General features: G+C 35.5%; 1 protein-coding gene across 1 annotated transcript in view; it reads right to left on the minus strand.

The window, feature by feature from the left end:
• Nucleotides 1-373: 373 nt before the first annotated feature.
• The window catches only part of LOC106963754 (potassium voltage-gated channel subfamily KQT member 1-like), a 33,355-nt gene continuing 9,465 nt past the window's right edge, over nt 374-24,263 (minus strand). The window contains exons 3-10 of the mRNA XM_015058828.1: nt 17,499-17,625; nt 16,983-17,061; nt 15,465-15,561; nt 10,249-10,389; nt 3,999-4,109; nt 2,358-2,453; nt 2,058-2,174; nt 374-750 (exon numbers count right to left, since the gene is read on the minus strand). Of these exons, the coding sequence (XP_014914314.1) occupies nt 481-750; nt 2,058-2,174; nt 2,358-2,453; nt 3,999-4,109; nt 10,249-10,389; nt 15,465-15,561; nt 16,983-17,061; nt 17,499-17,625 (1,038 nt within the window). The 3' untranslated portion in view covers nt 374-480. The remainder of the gene's footprint in view (nt 751-2,057; nt 2,175-2,357; nt 2,454-3,998; nt 4,110-10,248; nt 10,390-15,464; nt 15,562-16,982; nt 17,062-17,498; nt 17,626-24,263) is intronic.

A 24,263-nucleotide genomic window follows, 5' to 3' on the forward strand; every position in this document is an offset into this window, starting at 1 on the left:
GAATTACTGAGAACTGTATTTATGTTCATAGAGATATTCAAATTGATATTCAAATTAATTACCTGATTCTCAGAATAATATTGCTAATTTGTGGAACTGTACACCTATGATTTGCTTAAAGTGTTCAACTTCTTATTGATAGGAAAAATAAAACTACATTTAGGTTTTGTGCCAGCATTGAATGGTATTTGAGATTGTTCACAATTCCCTACACAATGACTAAAGCCCCAGTTGCACATGAACAAAATAGCCCTAGAAAATGATGCTGCCACCATCATGCTTCATTGGGGGTTTCTTGGTGTAAATTGTGTTCAAACATTTTATTTAAAAATATGGTCAAAAAGTCCAACCTTGGTGTTATCAGATCGTAACATATTTTCCCACATCTTGGTTTTATTTTTACATCACAAAACACGCTATTTTAGTAGACACGTGTGTATATTGCAATGAAAATAAATACAAATGGATTAATATTATTTGTCAAAACATTAGGTTTCCAGTAATAAATTGCCTGAAGTAAATATTCAATATTCTAAACTTGAATAGGGGTCCAACATTTTTTTTAAATGCTGTGGTGTAACCTTTATGTTTTCTATGTTCTGTTTTAGTACCTGTGCCGACAGTGCTGTAAACATCTGAACTTAGCTCCCTTCCGCTGTCAAACACAGAGTCACAGGTGATGCTGGGGACGGTGGGAGAAGCTGGACCATTGTCCTTGTCAGTACTCTTCAGCTTCCTCCTCATCTTCACCTGCACAAGTAAACAAATGTGTTTCTCTGACATTTAAATGACATAACCCCAAAACAAAGTTGACCTTGTGTCAAAAAATAAGCTATTTTGTCATTTTGCTTATGTACTGGTGACATTTTTGACCCCTGGAACAAAAACACTCACAGTAGTAACAACATTTGAAATATATAAAACATTAAAACCGTTGACAGATATAGTGAGCCTGGTATATCTTGTTGCAGTGGAAAGGACGCTTAGACCAACACTTATTTTTTTCACTTAAACATTTTTGAAGATAAGTCATACCTCTGACTTTTACAGTACTCGCCTAAAGCAGTTGTAACCCCCTACCTGTCCCTCTCAGCAGGACATCAATGAGACATGTGAAGCTGCTTAATAGCTTAGTCTGATGGGATCTAATGACAGAAGCTGTAAGTAACACATCCACTGAGTACCCACCCAGGCGCCCCCAGGCAAAAAAGATCTATAGGACAAAACACTTTGTGACCCATCCAGATCTTCTTTTGACACGTCATTGCTCGTCAGAGAAATTTTGGTCATAAAAGGACGAAAAAGCAGGAAAAAATCATCAGCATTTGGCTGATCAGTAAGCGAATATATAGTTGTGAATGTCAAATTATTTTGTAAGAAAAAAGCAAAGTATCAAGGAATACAAAGACAAGTTGAATGCTATTGAGTGAATTGGTATCAATAGTTTTCTTCACCTAAATAAAAAAATATATATTTTGTATCTACTCGGTATATCTCTATGTGACAATAAGACCTGCTTGATGAGCTTAAATAAGTAATTAAGACATAAAAGCAAAACCAGAACAATCCTATATAGAAACATGTTTTCTCTGTCTTTTTGAAACCTATACAAACATTGCTCCCTTACATGCACTTACCTCAAGAAAAATAATTAAATGTCACAAGTCATCAGCATAATCCAGTATGACTTTTTTTTTTTAAATCCAAGCCACAAGAAATGGAATGTATGACACAGTTTGAAGAGTATCAAGGGATTTGAATTACTCAGTATTTTTATTCAACCCCCTGAAGTCTATGTAATGTAGTTGGTGATGGTGCTCCACTTGCTGTGCTATTTCTTTATCTTATTTCACAGCACAGAAAAATATTCATGAAGTAAAATAAAAACATTCAGCAAAAAAAAAAAAGAAGAGATACACCTTCACACTTGAACTGGTCTTAATTCACAATCCACAGCATTCCAGGGTTATTCCCTTCAAACTGCATTATTTAACTTTGTGTATCTGAAATTATGGTAGGAAGTGAAGAGGAGTGAAATCCTTAAAATGATTACTAACCGATTTTTTCTGCTTCGGGCTGTAAAGAGAGGATGCAGGAATGTCGGATTTCTTTCTCAAAAACAGCTTGAATGTAGCAGAATCAAAGTTATCCACTGCAAAACATCTCCACGATGTCTGTGGAGACATGGAAATAGAAATGTATTGGAATGATTGATACACTTCATCCTTGACCATATTTTTTTAAAAAAAGAAAGAACAAGATGCAGGAAAGTTTTCTGTCAGTAATAAAAGTTGGGCTCTGAGACTATTCAGTCCCCCAGCTTCTCTGAGGTTTCCTTTGAGGGTTTTTTTTAATACCTGTATGAGACAGGCAGCTGCAGGAATCTGCCTGTTGAAGTGCTTCTGCCTTTGCTTTTGCTGCACCTTCAGGGCAAAGCCAGAACCTAAAATTCCCTGTGAACAACAACAGAGTGATTTTTTTTTTCCTTGTTGCTTATTAATTCCATTTTAATCCCACAGATATGAGCATGAATGTGGGCCAAAAACTGAGAAAACATGAAATGTTTATAGGAAAAACATTTCATTTTCCTAGTCATGCAAACACTGATAGAAAAAAGAACACAAACGTGGATTTAAACACTTTTGTAAGTCTTTTTTTTACCTTTTAGAGACTTGACAATGACTAAAATAATTACTGACAAAATCGATTAATTTATGTCATCTCAACTTAATAATTATTTTAAATAAAAAAGAAAAAAAAAACATATCTCTTTTCAGTTTACATTACTTTTGGACAAGCATTTGGTAATTTTTAAAAACAACAACTGAGTATAAGGTAGTTGTCACTGTAAAACAAATAAAATAGTGTTTTTTGCTATTTTTTTTGTAACAACTGACTCTTCATATGAGAGCAACTATTCAGAACATATCATCCACATCAAGGTTTCAAATCCACATCAGATATTTGAAATCTAGATTCTCTTAAACTGGAGCTGTTTCATGCAATGTGTGACAAGCCCCTGAGCCATTTAATGTTCACATAAAGCTTGTAAAACTAAGATGAATATCATTTAAATGCAACTGCCAAACAAAAACTGTAGCAGAATAAACTAAAGGTGAGATCAAAACATGTTAAACAGAGCACAAAGCAGCCCTTCTATAGCTTTTTGCATATTATATTCTTCATGTCTTTAATACATAATCCATGTGTTTTTAAAAACTTTTTACCCAAGCCTTAATTTGTGGATTATTTTGCTCGATTCTTTTTTAAGTGTGGATAGCTTGGAGTGTTCAATAATTATTTCAGTTGCTGTACATGAACAGAAATTGACCTTAAAATTTCTGGTATTTAGAAACATGGCTGTGCTGTATAATTAATTTATTGTCATAAAGGGTCAGCAACCAGTCAGTCACAAATGCCTGAGCTATTGATTAGTTTCAGCTTATTTAGTGTTCCTGTTCAATATTAGTCTACTTCAATAGACCTTTGTTCATTTTGTACTAAATAAAAAAAAGGAAATGTGTGTTTACATGCAATATCTCAAAAGTGCAGGCTCCAATATCCAACCATAAGTTCCCATAATGAATGTCAATACACTTTTCCCCCAGGTAAATTTCTTCTGATCAGCGTTATAGAGAGCAAACAGAGAAATGTTTGGGAGCAAAGCTAGCTTGATTGACATGCCTGGGAGTCTATAATTTAGTGACTTATGAGTCACAGAGAGACAAAACACCTGTGATCTTCAGTCGCATGTAAATTATTTTGACTCATGGTTTTTATCTTGCCGTCATCTGTCGGTGGAATAGGCAATCCATCTCTGACAGACAGTTACACTGTTGTTAGTTATGTTAGCTGTGTTGTCTGTTGTATTCAATTTTCTTTTCTCCATAATTATGGCTTATGGCTTACAATAATTTAACTACCAAACTCTCACAATGAAGATATCCATAATTTGCATTTTCACAAAACAACAAATCATACTGAGTGCATCCACTTACTGCAGGCAGAGCAAAAAACGATATGGCAAACACAGAAAAGCAGGAAGCAATGGTCTTCCCAATCCAGGTTTGAGGCACTTTGTCTCCGTAGCCAATTGTAGTTACAGTCACCTTTAAAACAGAAAAATAGAAGAAAAAAATGTTTATCCATACAAGAGATTTTTTGTTTTAAAACCACTAATACAATCATGCAAGTAAAATTTATTGCGGTTCTTATGTGGTTGTTCTTCACAGGTGTTCAGTCATCTGACAAAGAGGTTCAGTTTTTGTTTTCCTCTTGCCCCTTATACATATTTCTGATTTAGTTAATATCTCTATAGTCTATAGTTGGTCATAATGCTTTAATTTATTTCTGTAATAACTGTTCTTCACTCACTATCTTGCGTTTGTATTATGTTGTAGTCTACATCCGTGCATATGTTTTTATTTAAAACCAACTTCTAAAGCTTTAGATGAATATGAATGTTTTTTTTTTTTTTTTTTTTTAGTACATTTCTGGTAAATTACTTCCTTGTTTCTCTTCACTCACCATTGTTTGTCCCTTTTAGATGCTGCAGCTGGAGCAAATGTGTGGGAGGGGCCGGCCCAGTATTTCCTGCTTAAATGGGTGGCTGATGTCACTGATCGCATCAATGGGTTCTACCAAATGGAAGGTTTTTTGTATTATATTGTTTGTTTTTCTTTAAAGTCAGCTTTTGAGTTGCCTGGTATTAAATGTTTTATTTTGCAGACTATTCAGCTATATAGATGAGTTTGTAAATTATATTAATAATCTTAATCCTGTTTCTTTGTTTAGAATGTGTTATTTGGTTTGACCTGTTCTATTATGGTATAGTCCAGGGGTGGGCAATCCTGGTCCTCGAGGGCCGGTGTCCTGCCACTCTTAGATGTCTCCCTGGTCCAACACACTTGAATCCAGTAACTGAATCACCTCCTAAGATTTCAGATGCTTGAGATAGATTTCAGAGCCTAAAACATGCTAAACAATAAAAATGACAAGAAGATCCTGGAACCACCACCAGATGCTGTTTTCTGTTCACCTGTTTTGACCCTTTGACTACACTACCTCACACTAGGACATTAGGTTTCCTAAGTGAAGATTAAAAGAACAGCTTATGTTAGTTGCCAGTTGTCACATCACCATGGTTGACCTACAGTGCACCGGACATGGATTCCCTTGACATTTTTCACATTCTGTTACACTATGACCAAAAACTTCAGTCTATTATCTTTTTATTGTATATGATAAACTAACTTGCACAAAGAAGTGCATAGTTGTGCATTTTAGTCCACTCTTCATCGCAAAACAACTCAAGCTGACTTGAATGGCAGAAGGGCTGGATACCATCTGTGAGAATTAGCAGTGCACATCGATTTACAAGTCTTGCAACATGTTCTCAGTTAGATGCAGACTTGGTTTTCTTATTCAAATGCATAAATATAGGTTGATCTGAACCATTTCATTCTGGCTCTGGCTTCATGTCCAGGGCCATTGTCCTGCTTATATGAGAACATCTGTCCCAGTTTCAGGTGTTCCACAGCCTCTAATACCTGGTAGCTCTGTCATCCTCTACTCAGCTCTGAGAGATTTGTCCAGTACTTTGCTGACCTGACCATGTCCCACAATGTTAATATTATGTTTAGGGTGACCTGTAAACTTAGTTTACTCCACATATATGATTTGAAAATAAGCCAAAAACGTTACATTTTTCTGCCACCTGACCAGACTATGTGCTTGCTGTATCTCTTATATGGCTTTTAATGAACATTTTGTGGCTCTGTTTTAATAATGGATTTGTTATTGGTTGGGTCAACATTCATAAGATGTTTTAAATGTTGATCAAAAGGTTTTGGTCATCACATCACTTTTTTTTTAAATACTGAAGGGTCAAGACACTGAATGAATGCTCTTCAAATATGCTGTACCTTTTCTCTCTCAATAATCACATTGCTGGCTAGATCAGAAGCACACGTCTAGTTCAAGGTGATAATTATAACACCTGAATATCCTTTCTCCTTAAAATATCTATGTGTTTACTACATCTATGAATTATTTAAATTGATTGTAAGAGGCAATATACCTGTCCTGCCTTCATTACAATGCTGATCTTCTCCTATTCAATAAAATATTTCATTATTTAGGCATACATGGAGCATTTACACATGTCAAAAAGAGATATTTTGTTTTTGACCACTTCCATAACAATGTCTCTGAATTGAACTGGGTTTATTAGTTGTCTGTCAGCAGTTCTTCCATAGCTGACTAAGGCAGTGTGCTGAATAAACTGCCTCTTGATATTTGGGATCTGTAACACAGTAATCTGCTGGGAAATACCCCCACCCATCGGCCAATATGGTAGGTAACGATGCAGACTTTGGTCACAAGCCACTAGAGAGACACTGCAGTCCAGCAGTTTGCATGGGAAATTTCCATGCTGCTTACATCTGGCAACAACCAAATAAAATAATAATGGATAATATTGTAAAATAACTACCAAAAACAAAATCATGGCCGACTTAAACATAACGAGGCCAATGAAGTAATAGCTTTCCAATAATGTAAAATGTTTTTTGAACAAGTAACATACTATCATGTCACTACAGCTGCAAGTTATAGCTGCATAATATAACTTTTATAAAAAATATATATATATATTTTTTAGATATTTGTTGAAATTGTCACTATGTCATGACAGTAATCTATGAGACAGATAATCTGTGAAAAGCAAATGTTTAATTGCATTTTAAAATTCACTTTATTCCATTTAAAAGGGCCAAATTATTACATCATGTGCAGTTATTACATTAAAAGTTTTTCTTATATTAACGGTTACAACACATACCTCTTCATTAAAATCTCCAGGATAAGAAAAAGTTGGTTTCAGTATAGATTTCTCATAATTGTAAAAGCACAACTTACTTGTTACTTGGTCTGCAGCTATTATGGACACACGCCTATATTGTAAGAGGAATAAGGAAGCAAGAGTGGAATATGTAACAACTGTGGTGACCTGATTTCAATGGCCTTCCAACCATTACAAAGTTAATTGTCAATTTTGTAAAGGCCTAAATTAGATGGCTTCATGGCTACAGGTTGCTCTTAGACTCTAAACCATTTTTTTTCTTTCTGACCATGAAGATATAAATATAAAATATAAAATATTGCATTGATGGTCAAAAGGCAAAAAACAGAAATAGTTTATAGGCCTTAGGCCAAAACTGTCAAGGTCTAGCATGGGTTCTGCATTATTAACACTCATTTTATGTTGTATGGGTTTGCTATTTGTGTAGGTTACAGTTACTTCCTGAAGAACTACAGCATAACTTATTTTTGAGGAAAATACTCTAGACAACTCTTGGTCTTTGTAATAAATTACCAGTCTTCCTGACCACAAAATTGAACTTTTACCTCGTTGGTTCTCTCTCACATGTTTCTGCTGTAGAAGAACCGAAAACAAAATCACTGTGTGTAAAAACGGATAAAAAAAAAAAAATCCATCAACCGAAACTTGTATTTATGTAAGAAAGGTTATCGACTCAATTGAACATGTGTGTGCTTTTAAAAGAGTCCCTTAAGTTTTTAGAAAGCTGAAGTTCATCCCATGTTCTCTTCACTATTTGTGTTAGTGCCTGCATTAGCAGCCCACTGGATCTACCCACGAGTTTACACACTCCTACTTCAACAACAAAGCCACAGAGAAAACACAGACTGTGTTTGACCTTTCACAGTTGAAGAAATACAGCCTCAAGTGTTCCTTAAAAAGAACAATATTTTAAAAATATGATCGTAATCAAAGATCAGAGGTAAATCTATTATTCAACAATATAAGTGAAGCCATTCCCAGCTACAAGGTAGGTAAATCCAACAGATAAAGGTTCTGGTTTTAGTCACAGTTACATGTTTCAGTTCATCAAAAAAAAACTTTCATATGAGCTACAGCATACATATCCGGTTTTCAAATAATTTCACTCACCAAGGGAAAAGAGCAATCCAAAAACGTCCCTGTTTCTATGTGAAAAAGGAAACGCCCTCTTCTAAATCATGAATTGACTATAATTAATATGAATATAAACAATTATTAATGATATATTAACTTTGTTAGCCACGCAGCCACACATTTGGAGTTAATAAATCACAGATGTAGAATCTTTAAAATAATAAGGAGATAATAATAAATACCTCATCCTGCTTAGATCAAAAGGAATTCAAGAACAGATGAGAAATATTGTCCTTGACCTCTAACAGTCTGTAAAAGTTACAAAGTTATTTGTAACTTAGTGAATTATAGCAGGAGTTATAACCCACAAATAGAGAAAACGTGAAGTATTGGTGAACATTCCCAGGAGTGGTCAGTTAACTAAAGTCAATCTATGACTGAGCCAACAGGTTTCTTTTGACTGGGAGTAATATTAAAGCTTCAAAGTCCTGATTTTACTCTGACTGACAATCAATGGAGGCAGCTAAATATTAGGGTAATGGCAAGTAGGCCAACTGGCCAGAAAAGCCTTGAAGCTCATTACCAAACAAATTTCATCAATTAAAACATGAAAACATCTGACTGATAATTATAGGAAGGGTTCAATTAGGGATGTAACTTTCAGAGTCATGTCATCTTAACAACAAATAATGAATATGTATGTTGTCAAAGCATGGTTTGAAACACTCACAGTGACAGTTAACCTGTTGAAAACTTTCTTTAAGCTTATTCATTTCATATGCTTTAAAATTACGCCATCTGTTCAACACAGACAAAAAAATTATTTTCCTTATGAAATTAGACATTCAACACTCTTCAATCTGCCGTTAGCGACTAGATAAATCCCAAACTAGTGAGAAAGAGGCAGTAAATGAAATTCATTGAGCAATAAAAAGCAAATTTTAATGGGGAATCGCCAAAAAAATAAAAAAAAAATAAAAAAATGCCTCTCTGCAGCGAAGTGACATAATCTGTTCGGTACATCTTTAGCAACTTGGCATTTTATTTGCTTGCTCTGCAATGTGAATCGCACAAGTAACCAGCTTGTTTATGCAAAAGCAAAATGTTATCCACACCGCAATAAATCATAATTTGGACAGTGGATGCTGTGAAGACGCAGCTTCAATATTTCCTCAAGTGGTTAATGTGTGTCTTTTTAAATGAGATAATAATGCAGATTAATTTTACATTATGAAAGGAGTTATTAGTAAGGAACTGCATTATTTTGATGCTGCTTATTTTTATTTAAATCAACCCACTTAGCTATGGGTCATATAGAGAAATGCCTCGATAAAGATTAGCAGCTTCTATGTTTAAACTGTTGTAATTGTTAAAAGGTGTGTTACAAATCAGTGCAGTCCTAATTGCAGCATGTTTTATTTTTATTTGATCAAACATTGTATAAATTGAAACAAGTTTAAAATGTAGCTCTGTGTGTTCCATTATCTTTTTACACTGAGTGAATATGCACCAAAGATGAGGCTCTGGCTCAGTTGAGTCACAAGACTATTGTAATGATGAGATGGTGTTTGCAAATTGAAGACTCTGTGATTAAGCAGATGGTAATCTCCTAAGAACAACACCCTGCTGCCGGGTTTAGAACTGCCAGACAAGAAGTGTAACATGGGAGCACAAAAACTCCAACAGATGAGCAGTCACTTAAATAACATTACAAATGTTAAAAATACACTTTGAAAAACAGTGTATTTCTTGTAAAAAGTGACTGGTAAAGGTCTGGTTACTGAAACGTTGTCTTGATCATTTTAAATAGTAATTTGAAAAGCTGCATTTCATATTTGTGTACTCGTAACTGACGTGATCATGAAAACTGCCATGATCATTCAAAAAGATTTATCTTACGACAAAAGTGAAAGAGAAACCTTACATCTCACATTGTAGTTGGAAACTTTAGTCCACTCTGCTGAAGTTATTTTTTTTTATGCACATTTCTCTTTTCATTCCCTAATAGGATTTTTTAATACTACATTGTCTGACTTGGGTGTAAATTTGCTGAGAAATCCACTTCAATTTCTTTTATTATTATTATTTGTTTTTATCTCCAAAATAATGAAATTCAAATTAGTCAGAAATAACCTGACAACATTTCCTAGATTTATGGACAACAGTAATTCCTTGCTACCTTAGTTGATGATCAAATAATCACATGCATTAACTCAGCTACTTTTCTTCGTATGTACCACAAGGGAGTGATTCAATTTTTGCCATAATTATAGACATATACAAACAGTCATAACCAGTAGAGGTAGTCTTACCACTCCCCACCACAACGCATCTGCATAGTTTCCAAACCCAGTGGAACCTGTGCTATCAGCTGCATCCTTTTCTGCCAGGTAGACAAAGTACGAAGAGAAGATCAGGCTCAGAAACCCAATGTACAGAGTAGTGATCAGCTCCTGAAATACACATGAAGCAAAACAATAGTTATTTCAATCTTAAACCAAATATCTTTTTAAGGTAAACTACTCTCTGATAGTTATCACTTCCCATAGGTGTCAGTTTTATTAAGGTTATTTGCTCATGGTCTCTCATATATAAGTGTTATCCAAATGGCATATGGATTTGAATATTCATGTAAACATGGTATGTGAATAAGATTAAAATATCCCATGTAAGTCATTCATCAGGTAAAAAACTGCCCTTTCAAAAGGGCATTTTATTCCCTTGCCAACCCTTAAACAGTCTAAAAATCAACTTAGATTTTCAGACTGTCATTCTGTGCTGGTGACAGAATGACATCAGGACAGATGTAATTCTGTTGTTATTGAAAATTGTTCTTCAATATTATCTTGGATCACAGTAAATAGACAAAACTTCTCCCAACAAGTATGTCCATGCTTTTACAAATGAAGCAAAAGATAAAGCTGTTATGTGCTGGGTTGTTTTGAGGTTTGTTATGTGTTCCTGACTCTTTCTTTCTTTGATTTGATCAGACTGATTTGATCCAGTGCATAACTTGTCCCTAGTTATTCCTTGTTACTCTAGTATAATTATGTTTCTTATACCTAGCTATTCTTTAGTTTTATATTTATTTCCTAGTCCCCTGTGTACTCTCTCTCCCTCTCCTCAGCCTGCCAGCTGCTCACACCTTCAACCTGTTAGCTAATCAGCCCGGGTCTTTTGTTCTAGCAGTCACCCTCACAGTTTTTAAACCCCTCTCTTCCTAACACTCCTTGCTGGTTCCTCCTGTAATACCCTGTTGTTAGCGTTTTTCTTGGATTTTTTTTTTTGTTTTTGTTGTGCTCTGACTTCCTGTGCTCCTTTGTAAGTTTTCATCATTTTCTTTCATAATAGAACAGTCACCATGATCCATGCTCGCAGCTCCTGCTCCATTTTAGAGTTCACCAACAAACACATCATGATAAAAACAATGCTTTCAACACAGCTTTATGAAGATTTTTCCATTTGTTGCTTTATTGTCACAAATAAATTATTATTTGATTTATTAAATTAAATTTATTAAAGGCCCTACACCAAAAGTTATTGCTCTCTAAAACTCAATACTGTGCTATCCTTGGCATCGAAAACTGCCATCAATGAGCTACTGGCAATGAGTCTCTTACATAGCTGTGTAGAAATCATGGCCCACACTCTTCTTTGCAGAGTTGTAGACATTCAGCCACATTGGGAAACTTTAGAGTCTGAATGGTCTGTTTACAGTCCAGACTTAAACTAGGTCACTGTAAAACCAAGCACCCAAACATAGTTAGAAATAGCTTTGCAGCTATTGTTTCATTGATGTCAATAACTTTGTTTCTTGTCTGTTTCTGGGTTTTGCTCTACAGCCCTGCAACATGCAAAAAGTGTCAAAGACAAAACATCGCCTCCTTATCTCCACCTGTTTGCATGTGAGTATAAACTACTACTAGAGAATAAGAAATGTAAAGTTAAATGTTTTATAGAATGCAAACGAGGTTCCTCAGAATGTTCTCATTTTATCAATTCATCAGGGAGGAAAACATCAGTGTGCATGTGTTTGTACTGCCATCATTTCCATCTGTGAACTGGATAACTGAGCCCCCTCACACTCCAAAAAAGAAAACGTTCCGCAACTTTAATGTTTGTAGATTTTAGTGTTGAGTCTCTTGGACTAAAATTACTCAGGGCTGATGTCCTGATGTCTTTTCAAGCTGTTGCACTGCAGCTCTAAAAAAACAAACAAAAAAACTGTGGAAGGTGCCACACACGACCAGTATTGCTTGTTAAGTGGATAAGTATTTACTACCACTGCCTGCAACAGCAGAAAATAGGAACCAAATGAAAAGAGGGAATAGTAGAAACACAATGTCTACCCCTGCAGCTTTGTTCATGCCCTCAATTAGTCAGAAACTTTGAGCACTCCTCTCTCCCCATGTGCTGCAATGAATAAAAAGAAAAAAAAAAACAACTTAAACCATATTATTGTAGTCACAATAAACAACTAACTACAATCTGCCCAGGAGGCAAAACTCTCATATATCATTGACGTATAATCACTTACTATCCGATTTAACATCTGTTTAGGAATCATGCTCCCCAGTAGTAATTATTTAGAATGACTTCCTGTTGAGTAAAACTACTCCATCTGGTATAATGTAACATTATAAACCCAGATAAAATTCTGCTTGTCATAAAAACAAACAAACAAACAAAACATGTAAAAACTTAATGGATTAACATATTTCTAACCATTATTCAATGTGTAGTGGCCATTTTCACCTGGCAACCTCTACTGAACACACATTTCCATATGCTAGACACCAAACTAGACAATTACATTTGCAAGCAAAAAAAAAAACAAAAAAACATTATAATGTTATTGTCAGTCTAGAAACTTCTACAGCATAACCAGCCACACACTGCATTGGGTTTTTTGGGGGTTACATGGGGCTTTGGAATATCATATGATTATGTTACTCTTAAAAAGGTAATTTGAAATGAAATGATGAGTACAAGATATATAAAGTTCAATTCTCACAGAGACAACACCTTTTATCAGAACTGAGTTTTATAAGGCCTCTCAGAGAGTCACTCTCGTAATCACACTCCTCTATCAGACGCCATTGGTGTTTGTGTGTGAAGACTGAGCCCTATTATGGGTCCAGCTCATATGTGTGAGAGTAATTTGGCGCTGAAGCCCTCAAATTTCCTTTTCCACAGCCTTGCAAACATGGGTTGGATAGTGAATAGCTTCTGTCTGCGAAGAACATGTTTTGAATTAAATGTCCATGTTTTGTGTGACCATCAGGTTTCAGCTGTTTTCAAAAAAAGGAGGACAGATTTGGTAATTAAACAAGATGAAACCTAAAGGGTGCCATGCCTATGTTTTCAGTCATCCAGAGATGAATGAAAACATCTCTGGATGCATTTTTTGCAGTTACAGCTGCAAGTCTTTTATGGTTTGTCTTTATCAGCATTTCATATGTAAAGGCAACATTTTCTGTCCATTCTTCTTCACAAAATAGTTCAAACTTAGGCACATCAATACTATTTGCAAACAGCAACTTTCAAGATCTGTCACAGACTCTGAGTTAGATTGAGGTTTTGACGTTGACTGGTTAATTCTAACATGCGTTGCTCTGAACCATCCATTGTAACAATGGTGCATGGCTGGGTGTTACAGCTGTCGTCCTGCTGCAGGGTAAGCTTCCATCTTAGGCTCAAGTCTTCTGCAGTTTCTAATAGGTTTTCTTCCTGGACCGTTTTGTATTTAGCTCCATCCATCTTCCCATTAACTTTGGCCAGCTTCCTTGTCCCTGGTGAGTAAAAAGCTTTCCTGTACCATGATGCTTACATTACCATGTTTTACCATAGTGATGTCATGTTCAGAGTACAGTGGATCCTGCTAAGTTATCATGGACCTTGGCTGTTTCTTTGATTAATGTGCTTCTTGCCATGTATGTCACTTAGGTAACAAACATACTTGATGACAATGTCTTGGTAGCCTTGCCACTGAGATATACTATTTACATTTTAATATGATGGATTCAGCAGTGCTCACGATGTGTTCAAAACTTGAAATATTGTTTGATAATGTAATACTGCTTTAAACTTCACTCCATCTTTTTCTGATTTGTCTGGTGTGTTCTTCATCTTTATGAACATGTTTCTTTGCGTTAGCTCAGTTTTTCCCAACCAAAACGCTCATCTGTATAAACACACCTTCTGCACTCTTCCCCCCATTTGCCTTGAACCAGCCACCAGCAAGTCTCAGGAGGAGAAAGGCTGTCATTCTCCAATTGTCACACCAGTCAATTTAAGCATGCTCATTTGTTCCCCGAAAAATGATAAAATGGAAAAGTGGACGTTATGCTGCTAGCACTTAGCAACAACTCATAGGTGGAAGAGAGAACGCTGCCCAACACAAATAATGATCCAGCCGGAACACGGTGTGCTAAATAGTAAAACATAATTTAACGAAGCTTCGAGGCAGATAAATGTTCCTTGAGGAATTTTAATAATCAAGGTACTCAAATCATTCGAGGAAACGTTGCAGCCCTACTATGCATGAATGGAGAATCATGCAAATCCCAAATAAACCCCAGGCTGGCTTTCATAGGCAGATCTTCATCATCATCTTCATAAGTCTTACACAGAGTCACAGAGTCATCCTTGTAACAATTTTTGAAGGATGATTATTTTGAAGGTATAACTTGAATAACATGAGTATAAATAAGATTAATACACGGTGTGCTTCTGCTTTATCTTACATTGGCTTTTTATGCATTTATACTGTTTTAATAAGTAACTTTTAACAACCTATAAAAAGGCACCTGATGTAGCTATTACTCAAGATTAATAGAAAAGTACAACAATGTACTTATTATATCACCATCTGGCACTGTTAATTTTAAAAGGATGGGTGAACATCTTGTGAACATTTTGTTTTATGTTTAGACATTTTTACAGAGCTGTCAACATCACCGATCTCTGTTTGGAAAAGGTCTCTGATATTTTCCCTGCACCCATATTAACTGTCTTCATATCTAAAGTCAGCAGCTGTCGATAATCCTCAGAAGCTATAAGTGATGTAGCCATCATGAAGGCAAGGAAGAACAGCAGGTGGCCCTGAATGAGTAAAACTCCTGACACCCTGCTCATCACTCATCACTTTCATATGGACATTAAAGGCAGCTACCATGGCCACTGGGGATAATCACAGCCACCTCTGTGTCTCGGTTAAATGACACCCTGGAGAAAGACATAATCCTTTCCAGTTAATGTGTCTATAAAATTAAAAAACCCAACCGTGTTCATAACTGAGCTTTTTCTTGTACTTCTCTGCTCTGAATACTATTTTTGACCGTATGATGTATATTCATGTGAAGACCATCCATTTCATTGCATAGTGAGAAAAATAATACATGATGTGGAGAGGCTATTACTCCCCAGATGGAGAGTCCCCAGCTTATTTATAATAGTCTGAAACCCCAGTGACAGGAATGACTGTGGACTTGAAATATACAACACATTTAGAGTTGTGATTTTGTACCTGCCGATGGATGAAGACAACTGAGCCCAGGAGACGCCAGGTTCCTCCCTGCCTGTCAACGTGCAGCATTCGCAGGATCTGCAGGAAGCGAATCCCTCTGGAAAAATGCAACACTTTTTACCTGCTGACAATATATGTTTGCCAATTGCAAGTAGAGATCCCAGTGCAGACAATAGAATGGAAGCAATAATAAATGTTACATAAATTAAGCTTCTAATGAAATGCACCAAATGACTTTAAGGTTGGGGTCATGTGGAGGACAGCTGTCACTCTAACCTGGGGCTCTACATTGCCTTGCAAAGCTTCTCCTACATCATAATCTTGCCCACAGTTTGACAAGTTACAGCCACAAACTTTTCAGTAATTATGTAGGATTTTATGTTGTAGACCAATGTAAAGAAGAGCCAAACTGTAAAGTAAAAGGAAAGTTTTACTTGATATGTTACAAGTAAAAATCTGAAAACCGTGGTGTATTTGTGTCCGGTTAACAGACAGATCAGAGGTAACACCAGAAATAACATTCTGAAGACTTGTTCTGGTTTTAAAATAATACCCCAGACTTCAAAGATCTTACAGAGCTGGGACAAAAAGATATGGCACAATTTCAAACCAAGTTGTTAGTTATAGACTTTAACTGAAAGGCCAGACAAAAAGACCAGCAGTCGAAAAGCCAATAAGAACAGTGGATAAAGATCCATATGTCCATAGTTCAGGTGGAAGAATCTATTGACAGTACAAATATTGGTCATGGATGCCACAAATCGGATTTTAATTTAAGAGTCTCAAGAAGAAAATAGTTTTTGAAAGAAAACCGATAGAACTCCTGTTTGCAGCTTGAAATACCAAATAGAGGAAGCATAGTCAGGATGTAGAAAAGCAAGCACAGGGTACTCTGCTCAGATGAGGCCTTCATGTGACTTTCTGGTTTTAATATACTATATGAAGCAGAAAACTAACAATCCACATTGCCCCTAACACATCATCCCTACAATAAAACATGGTAGTGGCAGCATCACCCAGTGAGTAATCTCTTCTTCAGAATAAACAAAGAAACTGATCAGATTGGAAGGTGGATCAAGCGAAATACAGCAGTGGCAAGTTTTGAAAATGCATGTTTTACTGACACTCATCTGGAATGGGTTTGTGAAAATACTTCAACCTATTGGTATGCAAATCCGACTGGGACATGAATGTTAGATTATCTTCAAAGTATTGGGGACCTGCATGGAGTTGCATTCCAGACTGCTCAGATTTCTATTTGCTTGTTCTTTTTCATTCACTTCACAAATATGTTACTTTGTGTTGATCCGTTGCACAAAATTCCTTTGAAATACTTTTGCAAGGCATGCCTGCACATAATAGGACTAAAGTATTTACAAGTATAATTTACAAGATAAACTTATACCTTGTTAATTTATACCAAGGTAGAAGAGAGCTTAGGGTCCTGGATGTCACTCTAAACTGGTACTCTAAAGAGTTTGTATTTCATTTTCTACCTAAACACATAGAATTACTTACCTTACAGCAGAGGTGGCGAAAACCTGGCCTTTCGAACCCACTGACAACACAACTATTGAAGCGACAACCACTATCAGATCTGTGATAATGAAGCACATGAATCTCCGTAGTTAGGGACATGAACATATTGAAGTTGTTCATCAATAAGACAATAGGGGTTTATCTTAGGATAAAAACAGATTAGGAAAAGAAAACATTTGGTTTTTTTTAAAAATTCAAAGTAATTATTTTAATCAGGTAAAATGCGAAGGTGTGAGTAATAATAATATTCACACTGGCACATTTAAGAATAAGCACCTGGAGGCACAAATCTCAACAATAGAATCTAAACGCAAGAAAATATTGCTGTGACAGTTTTAATTTCATGCCGAATTTGTCTCAACTATCTCATTTTAGGAAGAGGCTCGGGCTACATTGCCAGTTATTGTTTAAAAATTGCAAGAGTGGGTGAGGAGTGACATGTCTGCTTGTGTGCATGGGTAGAGATATACAAGTGTATGGGGATTGTGTTTTCACCTATAATAGATATTGGCTTCCTGGCAAAGCGCAGTCGGCCCCAGATGCCAACATATTTACTGCGGCAGCCTGCGGACCAAACGCGGACGAAATATTCCACACCGAAGAACACCACAAGGACGATCTCCTGTTAGACAAATGAGGCAGAGGGACAGAAGGATAGAAAAACAAACATCAGATGTTGTTGCAGGTTACTTGGTGCAACAGCACCTGAACAGCTGTTCAGGTTTGTGCCTCCTTCGCTTTAAAACAAATATGGTTAAATTATAAATGTGAGCACTCTGCAAAGCTTTTCACACTGTCTTAATCTTGTCAACACAATTAATTAAGGATTATTGATTCTCCCTCAGAAGAGACGCCATTTGTTAGTGTTCCATTCGTGTCACCTCATTGATGAGTTCTCTGACTCGGCTGCAGTGCACTTGTGCCTGATTAATATGTGACTAAGACATGTTTGTTCAAAGAATTTGTCTGTATTGTGTTGTTTTTAAAGAAGGGTTCTTCAGATTGTTTTTCATCTGATTTTTCTATCAGGATCCCTCTTGGAGAAAATTATTATCGTTGAAGGTTGTGATTTCCCGATGTAAACAGAGGCATAGATTTTATAAAAGATTGATGGAGCAACAGAATATGACCTAATTATTGAGTGTCCCTCAGCAGATAAGCAATTTGTTTATGTTTAACTGGCACCAAATTATGGAATTGTCCTATAATTCATCTGCTGTCTATATGTAGCTAATTCTGATTTACTGGTGCATGATATCTAGTGGCTGCTTGGTCATTTTTATAGGTGACATCTGTGGTTAGGTATCATGGAAAAAGGCTTAGTACTGCATTTATACAGTACTAAGAGGATAAGAGGAAAAAGAGGATATATATATATATATATATAAATTAGGAAAAAAAATATAATATACACAATCTAGTTCAATTCTGGATCAACTTATAACTGAACTAGATTCGTTTAGTTCTAACAATTAATAACAAGGACTCTAAATGTTAAACTTTATATAATATCTTAACCTTGGCCATAGTTGATCAAGAGCTTTTTATTGCACAGGGGACAAAATAATGTTTGTAGTAATTGGACCTTCAAGGAAAGGAGAATACATTCACATTCTAAAGCAAGATGGCTCTGTGTTGGCAAGGCGGTTTTATTTTTATTTATTTTTTTTACAATCTGTTTTGTGAATTTTAGAAGCTGAATTTGCTCAAAATGAAATACTCTGAATTGAAACTGGCAACATTATGTAAACAACAATGCTTCTGACTGGCAAAAAGAGGAAAAATAAGCTATGTGAACCAAAACTCTTTGACTCCAACTAAAATTCTAATCAATGAAGCAGAAATCTTGCATGTTCTAAAGCTGCCATTTAAGTCCTTTATTTTTTCTCATTTTTTTCTGCACGGCAGGTCACTACTTGCATGGACAGTCTCAATTCTGATTGTTTTAGTAGCTAACAATAAAATCTGAAATAATAAAATGAGAATGTAATACAAAGCTTCAAAAGCTTTTTATTACATTAGAATCTTTGTGATTCAAGTTTTTGTGCATCATTTAACAAAACAGATTCCAAAGTGTTCATTATGAACACTTGGTGATCATTTTATCACTGATACAAAAGTAGTTTGAACACTTTTATACACAGAACAAACATAGCATAATGACCACCTGCCAAGTAGTTTGGAGATCCTGATATTTTTGGGAAACAGACCTCACCAAAGCATGAACTCCACTAGACCCCTAAAGGAGTGCCTTGGTATCCAATACCACGATGTTAGCAGCAGATAACATCATGGTATCTGCTGCTAACATCGTGTAAGTTGTTATATTGGGTTGAGATCTGAGAAATTGTGAGATCACACTCAGACTTCAAACTTAGTTACGTTCCTCGAACCAATTTCTTGATTTTTGCTATACGTTAGAGAGCATTAGTCCGCTCAAAAAAATCCATGACAATTTCTTTCAGTGTGAAGACCCGGACAGGTCTTTAGCTATGCAGAAGCATACATGCAAATATTGTGATGCCCTTGTATGATTAACTTATTCGGTGATTTAAGCTGCAGAAGCTAACGTGTTGGACCAGATCACATGGGCCAGCTTTCTCTCCCCATGTGCCTCAGCAGAGAACTTTGACTTTGTCAGCTACATTTGATACTGTTGAGCTACATTTGATACTGGACACTACAGACTGGGAATATCTCACAAGATTTACAGTTCTCTGGTCTAAGGAACGCTATGATATGTTAGTACCTAGGCCTGACCACACATTACTCTTCTTTTTTCTTCTCTAGGCAAATGATTGACAAAATGTTCTAAACATTCAGGTGGATAATTTATCTGAGAAATTAAGATTGCAGTGGCTTTATGTTGTACAATCTTACTAACTGCATATTTCAAGTCCTTCCCAGATGACTTTATTGGACAGAAGTAACTTTCTAATCGCTGGTCTTCTCTCAAAACTATTGTCCAATAGTCTTCACCTTGCTGATGCACACAACTCCACCTGCTGCCAGTGCTGAGCAAGCTCTGCGTTGGTGGAAACATGATTCATTAGTGCCCTCCTCAGGTGGAAAGTAATTATTCTTTTTGATGGACACTGAAAATCTTAAGCCCTTTCCATAATGCAATTTAACATCTGATGTTGAATGTTTTGATATTTCTGGCAACTGTTTCTTTCAAGGAAATATTCTTTGCAACATTCCTGTCATATATTAGAACAATTTGGTGCAAAACGGCAAGGTTTTGTTTTTTTTGTAAGCATTGCTAAAATAAAAGGATGATTGAAAATGACAAAAATAAAAAGACAAACCCCTGCATATGTTTCCTTTATAGCAATTAGTCTACTAATTAGATTGGAAGGGTTTTTTAGTAATGGAAAAATACAGGCAGTCTGTCTTTTTTTTTTTTTAATCTTGCATAGCATGAACATTCTATACAGTCTAAAAACTGACTAATTCCACCTGTTCATTTTTTTTTTTAATTCATGGTGATTGAATACATTCAACACAATGGACATCAGCTATTTTATTTTCACCCAAGTTTAATGCCACCTTGCAATAAAGAAGGACCACTAGGTGAGTCCAGTGAGTAGAAACTAATGATATTTTGTAAAATGCACTTTCATCCAGCTACGTCTTAATATTTGACAGCCGTAAGGAAAAAGAACTGAGAGAAAGTCAATAGCCGCTTCAATTTCTATTTTTATGATGACACCATGTACGGAGTGAGTGATGGGAGAACACTAAAGGGTTCTGACAAATGATGTTTCCATGTTGAACTTCACATTTTTTCAGCAGTGTTCTTAATAGTGCTTTCTTTATCAGAGTCAATGAATATAAAATAGCACCGTTTGAAAAGAAAATTGGATGAATAATATGTTTAATTGTACTCCTGGAAGCTAATGTTCAGCCAACTGCTTCATTTCCTAATTTAATCACTGGTGGGTTTTACTTTGCGGTTGAAAAATAAGCTGCTTTTCCCCCCAAAAAAATAATAAATAAATAAATAAGAAGCAACACACCAACAGCGAGGGATGAAAAAATATGCAGAAACCATTTTCACTCACTTAAATCTGTAAGATATCAAAGAAAGCCAATGTGTGATCACAAATGGCCAAATTAGTCAAACCAACAGAGACTTTTTAGCTATATCTTCATCTGTATTTTATTAGGTCTTTTTTATAACTTAACACAGAAGGCACAGAAGGAAAATGTTCTGCTAGATGTGTGTGATGAGTTATATAGAGGGATACCTTTGAACTTACAACAGAAGAAAGAAAAAGGCCAAACATTTTCTTTGCTTTCTTTGCAAGTTATAACTTAAAAGTAGCAGCTGTTTTTGAAAAAAAGGTTAGCAACTCAAAAATCTAAAACCCATTTATTAAATTAGTGAGGAGATTTTAGATATAACACAACACATTTTAATCATAATTGAAAGTCAAATTGTATCTTTTAATAATGTAAGTTACTTCAGATTGTTTTGAGGTTTATTTTACCCTTGCTGTGTATTTTACAATAGTGACAATAGAAGCCTATATCATTAACTCTCTGTCTTATTTTATGGCAGTTTTATAGATATATGGGGACGTATGTTGCATAAAGATGTGTCTGCTTTCCAAAATCATAAATTAAGACGTCAATATGAAACTGTCTTCAAGTGTGTTAAACTAATAAATTTAATCTCCACACAAAGAAATAGGCGATCTAAGCTATGCGGGTAACTTTTGTAACGGCTGAATTTCAACTCACATTGTGTTTAAATTGAAATTATGTTACAGCTGTGTGAGAAAAGGCAGCTTGGGGGGACATGTTGCTGAAAAGATTGTGAAGACTGGCCCATTTATATGATTTCAGAGGAAATCTATTTGACAGATATACAACACTGGTGCCCAAGCTACACTAATGCCTTGTGAAGGAAGTTTCATAGATAATCGAGGAAGTTGGAGCAGAAGTCACTGCACATGGTTGCTGCAAGGAGTCTGGTAGATTTTCTGACCTCGTTTTAATCACCATAACATCGGGGATGTGTTGTGTGTTCCTTTGTGTCTTGGGCAATTCATAGTCTGATGCATATTGATTGCTAATGATTTCACTGTGATTATCAAGTTGGAAAAAGTCATGCAATTAAAAAAAAATCTCAAAGTCATGTATCATCTTCTTTTCAATTCATTTTCTGATTATTTTTATCTCTTTTTTTATCAATTAAAATACAAATAAAATACATTTAAGTTTGTGTTTGTGATTTGGTAAATGTGGACATGAAATAAAGTTTCAGAATGTGCCAGAAAATTCTACAGAATTCCACTAAAAGACACATATTTGTGAATAAAGATATAACAATTAAAAAGACAAAAACCAATACATCTTTCTAACCTCTAAGTCACATAATGATCACAGGCCCACCTTTTTCTGCTCCTGCTCTTCCTTTTCTCTCATTACAGAAGCCACAAGGAGAACAATAAATCTAGGATTCCTCCCAAAGTCATTTCCCCCACACAGAGTCCAAGTCCCAGGGTTCCTCACAGCAACATCTTTGACCCAAATCAATCATCATTTTACATGCAAACTTTGTTTATACTCCCACTTATGTAATTTCTTAGAAGAAAAGGAAATCAGCAATGGGTAAAAAAAAATATCTTTATTACTAATTAAAATCTGAGGTGAAACATCTTATTCAATTCACTCTGAAACTTGACACATTTATTTAAATGGTCCATATTTTGCATCCTAAAAAGTGAAAAAAATAAAAAATAAAAATCTTTGGCGCAGACTGCCAAGCATCTGACCAAAAGCACATCAGCCAGAGCTGCATCTCAAAGCACAGTGCAGTGTGGTCTGTGTTAACCTTGTGGGAAGGAAGAAAGAAGGAAGACAGAAAGAAAGGCTTATGTCACAGAGGAGGAATGAATGAAAGGGGTGGAGGGTCAGAGAAAATCTCCCAACTAGAAAGCACCAAGCACTAAACAGTCCCCCTGGGTCAGAGAACGAAACAGATGATTGTCTGGGATTTCTAGAGGTTCAGTCGTAAATATTAATTATGCATTATCTGAGTCGAGAAGAACAGGAAGATTAAACATCTCCTGAGGGGGAACCTAAGGTGGAAAATATTTTTGCAAAGGAAATGTATATTTCCTGATAATGCGATAATGACAAAATTAACAATTCTTCATTTTAATTACAGATCCCGCTCACACAATCATGTTGTACTGTTTTCCTCACGAAGCTGATAATATACTTCTAGGATCTGGCACTCTATTATAACAGCTCATGAAGGACTTGTTCTCGTCTCATCCAAATATTCTCAGTCCAAGGTGAACTTGTCACATGCAGCATTCGTCATTTCTACACACAGCAAATCCTCAGCTCTTTTTTATTCCTTAAATGGGTTTTCTTTCATCTGAGTTTGAGGGAGCCACCACCCAACTGTTCCCTGACTGAGAAGATTGGGGTTAAATTGATCCCTTTAAATATTGATTTTAGAGGAGTTGCGTTAGCTCTGCCAAGCCACCAGGACACACTGAAATTGTTTTTAAAAATGCGTTGTGCAGTTCCATGTGAACAGTTCTATTTGAGTCCGATTTTTGAGCCTGTTAAGCACTAATATTACTTTTAAGGAAATGAGATTTGATATTTGTAATTTTTATATTAAACATTTAACCAATTCATTTTAAACTATTACAATTACCCAATCAATTTGCACCAACACAATTTGTAAATTGGTACTTTTCCTTCTACATGAGCTTTAGTTTTTCATTCATGTAGTTCAGCTGACAGACCTTCACACTCAAAGTGTGTATTTTTTGTCGCTGTGTGCCATGGTATTTCAATAAGATGGGATGTTATGAACAGTTCATAATAATACTTCAGCAGCTCATTTATCTACATGGAACACATCATATAGATTAATTGCACACTGATGTTATTTCCATTGATTATGATGATTTTCCACATACAGTTCATGAAAAAACAAAACAATAATAATAATAATAATAATAATAATAATAATAATAATAATAATATTCAAATATTACTTATTAACAACCCAGTGACAAAAGTCTAAAATGAACTTAATCTTAGCTCAACTGAGCAAATAATATCTGCAAAAATTATTAAAGTAATTTCCATCCAAGTAATAGGTAATTATTTTTTGAGGAAGAAGAGTCAGTTTTCTACCTCGGACTGTCATACTCTATATTGGAATTTAGCTTTATTCAATCACAGAGGGAGTGTTCATATTTACAGAGTATTCATCCACATATCTTT

This window comes from Poecilia latipinna, unplaced genomic scaffold, assembly GCF_001443285.1.
Source record: "Poecilia latipinna isolate Pla-1442-1.1 unplaced genomic scaffold, P_latipinna-1.0 Scaffold1577, whole genome shotgun sequence".
NCBI lineage: Eukaryota > Metazoa > Chordata > Actinopteri > Cyprinodontiformes > Poeciliidae > Poecilia > Poecilia latipinna.